Here is a 9,833-nt window from a genome sequence, read left to right as displayed (position 1 = left end):
GACATTACGGCCGTTTCCGTGCCGAAACTGCCGGCCGAAATTTTTTGGAAACCGGACCGCTTGGTCGTCGTGTTGAACGTCGTACTCACCTCGTTGTTTTGCCATCCGCGCCGGCCATGTCGCCTTCTTTGACCCGTGAGCAAGTATCGTCCGCTCAGGTCGATGGCAACTATTCTATTAAGCCCGAAATTACGCCAAAGCTGGACACTTCTCAATGGCCTTTACTTTTAAAAAACTACGACAAGTTGCTTGTACGCTCTGGACACTTTACGCCAATCCCTGCAGGATGCGTCCCCCTCAAACGAGACATCATCTCTTATATAAAGTCAGTGTGGCTGTCATACATACGGAGTCGATCTGAAAATATTAAACGCGACACTTAGATCTGGCGTAATCAACCTCGACAAGCCCTCGAATCCTTCCTCCCATGAAGTTGTCGCTTGGCTTCGAAGAATTCTCCGTGTTGAAAAGACCGGTCACAGTGGTACACTTGACCCCAAAGTAACCGGATGTTTGATCGTCTGTATAGACCGTGCAACGAGACTAGTCAAATCCCAGCAGGGTGCTGGTAAGTCTCACTTGTTTTTTTTTCAAATGTTTTCTTTATCTCGTTACTAGGGAAGGAGTATGTCTGCGTGCTCCGTCTACACGCAAATCTCCCGGATCCCACGGCCCTTCCTCGCTCCCTCCAAACATTATCTGGTGCCCTCTTCCAGAGACCTCCTCTAATATCTGCCGTCAAGCGTCAACTTCGGATTCGCACTATTTATGAATCCAAGCTCCTCGAATTCGATGATAAACGCAACTTGGCAGTTTTCTGGGTATCCTGTGAAGCCGGGACTTACATACGAACTCTTTGTGTGCATCTTGGTTTGATCTTGGGCGTAGGTGGACATATGCAAGAGCTTCGTCGTGTCAGGAGCGGTGCAATGTCTGAAAACGATGACATGGTTACCATGCACGATGTTTTGGACGCACAGTGGATGTACGACAATACCCGCGATGGTATGTGTATCGCCCGTTTCTTATCCTTTGCATTATCTGACATCCTTCCTTCCAAAGAGTCCTACCTACGCCGAGTCATCCGACCATTGGAATGCTTGATGGTTGGTTATAAGCGCATTGTCGTCAAGGACAGTGCTGTGAACGCCGTGTGTTACGGCGCCAAACTCATGATCCCCGGTCTCCTGAGATACGAAGCTGACATATCCTTGAACGAGGAGGTCGTCTTAATGACCACGAAAGGTGCGGTTGTCATGTCATATCCTGCCGAAGAGCGCTCTCAATTTTGGGTCGCTAGGTGAGGCAATAGCTCTGGGTATTGCCCAGATGTCCACTGTCGAGTTAGCCACGTGCGACCACGGTGTTGTTGCGAAAGTGAAGCGGTGTATCATGGAGCGCGATACGTACCCTCGACGCTGGGGTCTTGGGCCCGTCGCGTTGAAGAAGAAGAAGATGGTCAAGGACGGTACACTTGGCAAACACGGCGAAAAGCTCGAGGGCGTCACCCCTACCGACTGGAGTAAGGACTATGTTGACTACACCCGCGATGAGGTACATTTGCGTTCAATCTATGTTCTTGTTCTATGTTCGTTAAATACCGTATTACAGAAACCACCGACTGGGCCATCCACAGTGCCGATAGCACCAGCGCCTGACTCAAAGGATGTAGTGGAGATAGATTCCAAAGAGGAGAAAAAACGGAAGCGGAAATCAGAAGTCCAATCCCATGATGAAGTGAACGTCGATGAAGATGCCGAGCGTGCCGAGCGCAAGCGGCGGAAGAAAGAGAAAAAAGCAGCAAAAGAGGGTGACGGCGCTGAAGAGGACGAAGAAGCCCGTCGTGAACGGAAACGGCTGAGGAAGGAGAAGAAAGCAAAAGAGGCCGGTGGCCTGTGATGTCTTGATGTCTTGTATCATAGCTTTACTTTATCTTATAATGCTATTCTTTGTTTTTGGGTGATAAAAAGTGGTAACCAATTAGACTTTTGGGAGTAAATATCTGATGAGTACCCGAAAAACAAGATGGTCGACATTAACATATATAGAGAAGGTCCGTTTTAGCATACTGTGAGAGAATGTCCTCAAGAGAAAGGGAATAACCACACCAGAAACCCCGAAGCAGATCAGAGAAGGGATGAAACTAAAGCAGCAGCAACAACAACTGTGAGTATGGCACTGCTCACGCCCACGGAGAGAGTGCCGCTAGCTGGCACACTGGTCTGGGACTCTCCAGCAGTACTGCTACTTGAGCTAGTAGACGCTGTGCCGTTGAGTTGCTCAGCAAGATTCTGGAACGCGCTGAAGTTTCGCGCTGATTGTTCGTTTGAGTTGATCGCGCTGAAAGAGCAGATGTTGAATCGTCTTATTAACAGGAAGGAAGAAACCATGAGACGCACAAGACCATTCCAGCTCCACAGTGGCTCGTGGGAGTCTTCTGACGACACTAGAAAGAAAACAGAATTTCAGAAATTGTTGACATCAGACGAGAAAGAAACCTACATAAGCCCAGATAGGCGCTGTGTCGTTCACCGTGATATTCCACGTTGGCAGAGTTGCATTGTCAGTGACGGCATGGCTAGGAACGACTTAAATGCAAGGCTATTGCAAGAAGATAGGAAACACTCACAAACCCGAGTCGAATCCAATCGTTCCATTAGCATTCAGTTGGCGACAAGGATCACTAACAAGACGAGTGAATGACCGATCATTCGAGACTACCGGACGGATGAACGACTCACTCAAAGGAAGACTGAGTCACAGTGTGGTTTTTTGACTGGCTACAATATAATTGAAGCAGCGAAAGTAGATCAGAAATAATTGAACTTACAATTCGAACATGATAATATCACGGGGTTCAGCAGAAATTCGCGGAGGGTCGAACACCAACTGATTAGATCCGCCAACGGTCACCTAGAAGACTGCAGTTAGCTCTGCCACATAGAACAGTTATGTTGTTTGACCTTGATGACGTTGCCCTCCAAGGATGCGGGAGTAGCTGCAGGCGAACCTGGATACGACGAGTATGTCGTTGTCCAGGTCGATGCCTCCAAAGTAATGGTCTCGGTCACCAACGTTGGTTCGGCTGCAGGGGGTATGGTAACATTACCATATGCGGCGGTCCATGTTGTTGACACAGCGGATTCGGAAGAAGAGGCTGTAGAGGTTGCAGCTGCGGCACTCAGACTCGCACCAACGGCTAATGCAGCACTCTTGAAATTAGAAAAAGAGTTGGGGGAGCCATCAGCTCCGCAATTGACAGCAAAGACCATCCCCAGGCCACAGTGACTCGCAGGCGTATTCGCCGCTTGCTTACAGTACACCCATATGGGTTGAGTCTAAGATCAAGATTTCAATCATGTGGAAACGGGGACACTGATTGTACTGGACGCACGTCATTCACAGTGATTGTCCACGTTGGAAGACTGTCAGTGGTATTGGTAGCGACGGGCACACTAACACAGTATTCAGGAAATAATAAGAGGCCCAAGTTAAGAACGTACAAACCAGAATCAAGGCCGCCTTCCTTAGGACCACAAGGATCGCTGTGTGGTAGGTATAAGACCAGTGTGGTTGAAAAGAGGGCGGCACTTACGCAAATGAAGACTGAGTGACTGTGTGATTCTTTGGATTAAAATGAAAAACGACTTGGTCACCTGGCTGAGCGAACTGAAGCAAAGCTTGAGCTGAGGCCTTCAGTAACATAGATAGACGCACGATAGCTTCCGGGCTATAAGCCAGCGTTCCGTTGGCTCCCCCGACCTGCACATCATACACAGTAGCAGAAACGGATAAAGAATGCACCAGTGCCAGGCATAGTAGAGAAAGACAGAACATCGCTAGCGATCGTTCAAAGGGTCAAAACAAAATGGAAGAAAGCAAAAGAAAGTGGGGAATGAATAGAAGGTGAAAACGAGAACAAGAAAGACGCCTTATATATGAGACCCTGAGGAACTGAAGCATTTTCAACGTCGTGGACCCAAAAAGATGGAAAATGATGCCTGATGGTCTAACTGAATACCCGACTGCATGGATAGTGCCTCGTTTGAGTCAAAAAATTCTCACTCCTGTCGAACAAACCATACGGAGTAGATGTGATGGCATTGATGTTGCATCTAAGACGATACCAGGCAACTGGAACACAGAGGAATGGTTATAATGTCGTAGCAGAATACTCCAGTGATTGTGGGGGATTTCAGGCTGGAAATGCGCACCATGCATCTCCGGATTTGCTACGGTATAGCAATGAGAGAAACATGAATACGGAAAGTCATCATTCGGAGCGGCTATCTCGGAGACAGCTTGGAATGAAGAAAAGTCGAGTACGTTATGAGTACGTGTTCTGAAAGCCAAAGGCGCTAGTTACACCGTTCATTAGTGCTCGTCCATAATGTTCAACAACGAAATTCGTACAGATAACAGATCGGGCACGTCGGCAAAAAAGACGAAGGCAAGTTCTCGTCTGCTTTTTCGGCTGACCAATCAGCCCGTCGTAAAGGCGGATTCCAAGGGTAGGAAGCGTTTTCGCAGGCCTCTGCGTGACTCTCGAGGTTGTCACAATCTCTGTCGACACAGAGATACACAGCTCCGCTCGTCCATGAAGAGGGATTGCCGGTGCCGTCTCTGTCTCAGTGCCGAGTCTCGGCTGATGCTGATTCATGAGAGACATCGGCGCCAGGTGTCTCTTCTTCATTCCTACTTTCATCCCGCATCCCTAAGTGAGATGAGCTCCGCTTTCTCACTGTCAATCTTTCCTGACCACCAATCCCAGGCTTCGAGGCTTCGCCTCCTCCTTCACCTGTCAGTAACTCCTGTTGCCTGGTGAGGCTCCGCCTCTTCATTTATCTCACAATTGGCTCACTCGAGTAGTCTTGGCTTCCCCAGACTTAACCAATCCTCATTCAGTATTACTGGACCATTATTGTACAAGTCGTCAAGTTTTTTGTCCCCCATCCACCTCTCCCTTGTATTACTAGATAGCCAGCCATTCACATGTTGCAATTGATTTGAGGACAGTCTCTGAGGCTCTCGTTATAGCCAGTTACATCCCACTCCTCAAGTGAGCAGCAGAGGCTCAGCAGTCACTGCTTGAGGCCATACATGTCCATTACTCTACTCCACACTACACGCCAAAACACCCGGGGAACTCAGAAGGAAGAACGGAGGGACTGGAACAAGAGGGAAAGAGGATCCTGAGGCCCTGTACCTCCACCGCGTCTTAGTAGTTAGCTTACTTGTTGCGGTTAATCAAATGCTGAGGACAAAAAAAAAAAAACTGCTTGAGGCCTTCGACCACCAAAATAAACACGGCCAATCACCTCCACGAAAACGAAATGTCGTAATGGATGCATCGATGATGGCACTATACCATGTGACTGCAACCCGAGTGCCCAGTGGGCCAGAATCGCCAATCAGTGGATCACTGCTTAGGCCTCTACGCTCCGGGCTGAAGCAGCTTGGAAACAGCCGTGACCAGGACATGTAACCGTGGTACAGATGGCAATCCGTGATGTCTTTGTCTCCTTGGACCTATCTTCATTATCCTCAGTAGCAGTGCTTGTATAAATACCCGCGAAGGGCAGCCCGCACCTGATGTCAACTTGGCGCGTCGTCCCATTGTGGCCACACCGCCGGTTTCTACCTATTTTTACCCTCGGTGCAACCCATCAGAAATCATGGGGATGGTGATGCGCCGAACGTACTTATATGACCGTAATTATTACTCCTTGCACAATACTGGTATTCACTTTCCTTCCCACTCCCTAGTTTCCCCACGTCTATATTTCTCATTCCCTTCGCCACGGCTGGATCCTGGTGTTACAATGTCCTCTCGAAAGGCTCAGAAACCCCTTCCTAAATTCGATATTGGTGAGCCTGATCTCACTCAACACCTAGTTCGTTCGTCATCATCATTCAGGTGATGATTATCAACTTCTGCATGCTATTGGAGAAGGAGCGTATGGTACTGTGGCTTCAGCTCTCCACAAGCCTACAGGCCGGCAGGTTGCGATCAAGAAAATTCTACCTTTCGATCATACCTTGTTTTGTCTTCGCACTCTCCGCGAACTAAAACTCTTGAAGTTCTTTACGGAGACTTGTCTCAATGAAAACGTAAGCACCTGTTGTCGGTAATTCCCCCCTACTGATCATATTTACAGATAATATCTGTCCTTGACATCATCAAACCTCCCTCCCTAGACTCCTTTAAAGAGATATACTGTTTGTGGACTTCATTATACTCCCCTTGTCTTTTTCATTTCCTTCAGTCATTCAGGAGTTGATGCAAACGGATCTCCATAGGGTGATTCGAACGCAACATCTTACAGATGATCATTGCCAGGTATATATTCGTAAAACTTCAAAATGGCATCGTCCTTACTTGTCATTCTCTAGTACTTTGTATATCAAACATTAAGAGCCCTCAAATCTATTCATAGCGCTGACATCGTCCACCGTGACCTGAAACCGGCGAACCTACTCCTGAACGCAAACTGCGACCTGAAAGTTTGCGACTTTGGACTAGCCAGAAGTGTCAAAACCAGTGTTTCCGGGGGGAAGGAACAGGGACTAATGACGGAATATGTGGCAACACGATGGTACAGAGCACCCGAGATCATGTTGTCATTCAAAATGTACACCAAAGTGAGGTTGCTGTCCTATTATCTGAGACACTGGCGACGAACTTTTTTTTTGGCAAGGCAATTGATATCTGGGCTATTGGGTGCATTCTAGCTGAGTTATTGACTGGTCGGCCACTTTTCCCTGGCCGAGACTACAGCCATCAGCTTGATCTCATATTGGATGTGATTGGTATGCATATCTATCTTTCTGATGTTTTTTTCACTAATGCACTAGTGTTAGGCACACCTAGTTTAGATGAATTCTACGCAATAACATCTCGTCGTTCACGAGATTATATCCGTGCTTTGCCTATTCGAAAGCGAAGGCCATTTCCAACTCTGTTCCCTCACGCATCCAAAGATGCTATCGATTTCTTGTCAAAGACCTTGGTGAGAAGAACCCTGCTATAGCAATGAAATGTCGCTGAGGCCTTTTCAAGATATTTGATCCAAAGAGGCGGTTGACTGTTGATGAAGCACTGGAACACCCCTATCTTGCTTCATACGTATGACTGTTCTGCTTCATCATTTGGTTGAGGTCCTGACAGTCGTCCCAAGCACGATCCTGACGACGAACCAGTTGCTGCACCACTGAGTCCTTCATACTTTGCCTTTGATCGTGAGTTTGGATACCTGCTCTGATGTTTCATTAATCTGTCTGTCTAGTGCACAAGGAGAGTCTGACAAAGGACCAACTAAAGGAGCTACTTTACCGAGAAGTCATGTCCTTTGTACCTTCTATCTAGGACATCAGAAAGAACTACTGCACGACAAAATCGCGGTTCGGTGATTATACTAACGATCGTAAATAACTATTCACGTAGTGTTAATGCAGCCTAGGTACCTGATTTACAACAATTCAAGAAGATGTACACGGTAGAGAACAATTAATATGCTCCGGGAGATGCGGGCACCACAAGCAGCTGTATGTATATCCAAAGGTACCTAAAGCTGTAATTGCACGTGTTGACATCAGAATTTCGGTGGGGTCCAAAAACCGCCACTCGCAACACCCTCTAAACCAAAATCACCAAATCGGGTATCAGTCTCTAACTCTGTCCCATACATGGTGCGCTTCGTCGTCGGATTGTCGTCGTCGTCATGATCGGCATCGATGGGCTCAGACGGGCTATCATCCTGCTCGGTGTCACGGCCAAGGGCCGTCTGGTTAAGAAATGCACCTAACCCAGCAGAACCTTCACGAGATTGTACTGGATTGGATACGCCTCGAAGTCCGGAACGCGGTCGCATCAGAGGCGGAAGTCCCAGTGACTGGAACATATTTGAATGCCCTTGGATGTTAATTTGTCCATGGCCGGCAGGCGTCGGTGATTGAGGGGGCTCAGGATACGCAAAGGGCATTGAAAACGTCGGGTTTGGTGTCGGAGGAATAGGCACAGAAAATGTGAAATTGAATGGGTGTTGGTTCTCTGGAATATTATGGGCAGTGCCTTGCCTTGGAGAAGGTGAAGATCCATAGAACGCAGGTAAGTGATTCGTTGGAGGTGGCGGATCGACATACTCTTCAGACGTCTCAGGACCATGGAAATGGAAATCCAGACTATCAGACCGCGTCTGTCTATTGTTGGGAGGAGTCTTTGGTTCGCTGACTTCCGGTTCCGACGACTCTTCGCGTTCTGCGTCTGCTTCTGATATCGTCCGGGGTCGTTTTCTATTCGGCCTGATAACCTTTCGTGCTAGGGCTGAGTCGGAGAAGTCGCCTTGGTCACCCTCTTCAATCACCCCTGTAACGTCGCTCAAGGTCGAGTCCCGATGCCGTTTCCCAAGGAGGCTTGGAGCCATTCCTGGATGAGGTAAAGATGACGTGCCGTCGTTGGAAGATGTTGCTTGTCGACTGGTAATGTATCAGAATATAAAGTTCATGGACATCGGAGAAGGCTTACCTAGCATCGTTGAAATTTAATTTGACCTGCGCGGAGGACATATTGATGACGGTGTTCTTCAATTCCAGTACCTCAGCACTAAGGTCCTCAGTCGCGGTACTGCGACTTCGTAAATTGCTAATTTCGGCACTCAAAGCGTCAAGTTTCGATTGCAAAGGTGGTATCGTGGCAACTCGATTCTGTAATTGCGCAACTTCGGCTTTGAGAGCATTCATTTGATCAAGTTCCTTCCTCATTGCCTGAACTTGCCGCAGCAAAGGATTGATCTAGCCACCACTGAGAATGACAAAAATAATCATGCTCAGTCACTTACCGCGTCTGCCACACGTTGATCAAAGGTGGTGCCTGTAGGTTGCCGTTGATCGTCTTTGTCGAAACTGGAAGCTTGGGGTCGAGATGGTCCCGCCGCATGTTGCTGATCATCTGTTACATGTGTTCTTCGTTAATGCGGAATTGACACACTGTTGATAGGGGCAATCACCATTGAGAGGCCACTCTTGTATTGGTTCGGGTTCTGACCTTGCATGATTAGAACATTAGAATGGGGATGACAGAGAACACACCTTCCTGTATCGTGACCTGGGGTTTGACGCTCCTGCTTTTCCCTCGCTTTCCATTGGTAACGTTAGCGGATTTTGTAACTGCTCGCGCACCGGTTCCTCCAGCAGCCACAGGCCTCCCCACTCCTAACCTAGTTTGGGTTTCTTTGGCTTTGCGAGTTCGGGGAGGAGGGTGCGGCTGAACCGGAGCAACTGGCTCTATTTCTGCCCGTTTCAGACTATCCCGGGCATCCTCATCTTGTTCAATGTGGTCGTGAATAATGACTGAACTCATGCGTTCCGTGGTGCGGTTCGACTGTCTAGTAGATACGGTCCGTTGTGCCGGTTTTGCGGTCCGAATATTGGGCTTTCTAAGAACAGCTGAGCAGCCAGGAGAGCAGAGAATAATCCTACGCACCTGGTTTCAAGGAGGAGATCAATGAGTTCTTCAGACTTGAGATTTGCTCGCACGCCGTATTCCTGATGGCAATGAGTTGTCGTATGCCACAGTGAAAGGAATAGAGAGTCGCACCTTGCACAGTTTCTGAAGTTCAGCACGTTTCATGTTTTCCAAGGCTCGTCGATCAGGCAGCGGTTGAGCTAGGGATGCCATGTCAGAACTTGAGGCAAGGACAAGGCGACGGGTGGCCACCTAGTGGTTGTTGGAAAAAGCAACATCACGCGTCACTACACGTGATGCTATCCGGCCATTCGGCCCGGTGGTAGAACTATTAAAGTACCTCGAGCTTTGATGCGAATATCTTCTGTTC

At 48.2% G+C, this 9,833-nt stretch overlaps 5 protein-coding genes across 5 annotated transcripts; 2 read left to right on the top strand and 3 right to left on the bottom strand.

The window, feature by feature from the left end:
• The first annotated feature begins 66 nt into the window (after positions 1 to 66).
• BT62DRAFT_984890 (centromere/microtubule binding protein cbf5) lies at positions 67 to 1,922 on the top strand. The gene is made up of 6 exons (XM_043189891.1): positions 67 to 325; positions 384 to 568; positions 619 to 1,005; positions 1,063 to 1,245; positions 1,301 to 1,554; positions 1,612 to 1,922. Exons 1-6 carry the CDS (start codon positions 117 to 119, stop codon positions 1,897 to 1,899), a joined length of 1,506 nt encoding a protein of 501 aa, XP_043043880.1. The 5' UTR covers positions 67 to 116; the 3' UTR covers positions 1,900 to 1,922.
• A 204-nt stretch (positions 1,923 to 2,126) lies between these two features.
• BT62DRAFT_978558 (uncharacterized protein) lies at positions 2,127 to 3,837 on the bottom strand (the record flags this gene model as incomplete). Its single annotated transcript, XM_043189354.1, has 11 exons — positions 2,127 to 2,340; positions 2,400 to 2,446; positions 2,503 to 2,578; positions 2,630 to 2,683; positions 2,742 to 2,780; positions 2,831 to 2,913; positions 2,964 to 3,338; positions 3,395 to 3,455; positions 3,504 to 3,545; positions 3,596 to 3,669; positions 3,718 to 3,837. The coding sequence occupies 11 exons, from the start codon at positions 3,835 to 3,837 to the stop codon at positions 2,127 to 2,129; spliced, it is 1,185 nt and encodes a 394-aa protein (XP_043043879.1).
• A 774-nt stretch (positions 3,838 to 4,611) lies between these two features.
• On the bottom strand, positions 4,612 to 4,973 carry BT62DRAFT_927678 (uncharacterized protein). The gene has a single exon (XM_043185321.1). The coding sequence runs from the start codon at positions 4,839 to 4,841 to the stop codon at positions 4,629 to 4,631; it is 213 nt and encodes a 70-aa protein (XP_043043878.1). The 5' UTR covers positions 4,842 to 4,973; the 3' UTR covers positions 4,612 to 4,628.
• An 849-nt stretch (positions 4,974 to 5,822) lies between these two features.
• On the top strand, positions 5,823 to 7,366 carry BT62DRAFT_978557 (CMGC/MAPK protein kinase; the record flags this gene model as incomplete). The annotated part of the gene is made up of 10 exons (XM_043189353.1): positions 5,823 to 5,868; positions 5,918 to 6,111; positions 6,159 to 6,219; positions 6,267 to 6,340; positions 6,394 to 6,642; positions 6,699 to 6,810; positions 6,862 to 7,010; positions 7,061 to 7,126; positions 7,179 to 7,239; positions 7,287 to 7,366. 10 exons carry the CDS (start codon positions 5,823 to 5,825, stop codon positions 7,364 to 7,366), a joined length of 1,092 nt encoding a protein of 363 aa, XP_043043877.1.
• BT62DRAFT_927676 (uncharacterized protein) lies at positions 7,334 to 9,712 on the bottom strand. Its single transcript, XM_043185320.1, has 7 exons — positions 9,596 to 9,712; positions 9,482 to 9,543; positions 9,088 to 9,434; positions 9,006 to 9,038; positions 8,838 to 8,947; positions 8,525 to 8,790; positions 7,334 to 8,475 (listed from the first exon to the last, which is right to left on the bottom strand). The coding sequence occupies exons 1-7, from the start codon at positions 9,674 to 9,676 to the stop codon at positions 7,593 to 7,595; spliced, it is 1,782 nt and encodes a 593-aa protein (XP_043043876.1). The 5' UTR covers positions 9,677 to 9,712; the 3' UTR covers positions 7,334 to 7,592.
• Positions 9,713 to 9,833: the final 121 nt, after the last annotated feature.

This window comes from Guyanagaster necrorhizus, assembly GCF_019112545.1.
Source record: "Guyanagaster necrorhizus MCA 3950 unplaced genomic scaffold BT62scaffold_4, whole genome shotgun sequence".
Taxonomy (NCBI): Eukaryota; Fungi; Basidiomycota; class Agaricomycetes; order Agaricales; family Physalacriaceae; genus Guyanagaster; species Guyanagaster necrorhizus.
Note: the sequence above shows the minus strand (reverse complement) of the source record. Positions and strands in the feature narration are given on the sequence as shown.

What these genes read in the sequence shown, in the direction of transcription:
- BT62DRAFT_927678 (XM_043185321.1), bottom strand. Translation starts at nt 4,841, where the DNA reads ATGAAGAGGCGGAGCCTCACCAGGCAACAGGAGTTACTGACAGGTGAA.
- BT62DRAFT_984890 (XM_043189891.1), top strand. Translation starts at nt 117, where the DNA reads ATGTCGCCTTCTTTGACCCGTGAGCAAGTATCGTCCGCTCAGGTCGAT. An exon ending in GACATCATCTCTTATATAAA is followed by an intron (nt 326 to 383) that starts GTCAGTGTGGCT and finishes CGCGACACTTAG; the next exon opens with ATCTGGCGTAATCAACCTCG. An exon ending in GTACGACAATACCCGCGATG is followed by an intron (nt 1,006 to 1,062) that starts GTATGTGTATCG and finishes TTCCTTCCAAAG; the next exon opens with AGTCCTACCTACGCCGAGTC.
- BT62DRAFT_927676 (XM_043185320.1), bottom strand. Translation starts at nt 9,676, where the DNA reads ATGGCATCCCTAGCTCAACCGCTGCCTGATCGACGAGCCTTGGAAAAC. An exon ending in CCAGGTCACGATACAGGAAG is followed by an intron (nt 9,039 to 9,087) that starts GTGTGTTCTCTG and finishes ATGCAAGGTCAG; the next exon opens with AACCCGAACCAATACAAGAG. An exon ending in ATCAACGTGTGGCAGACGCG is followed by an intron (nt 8,791 to 8,837) that starts GTAAGTGACTGA and finishes AGTGGTGGCTAG; the next exon opens with ATCAATCCTTTGCTGCGGCA.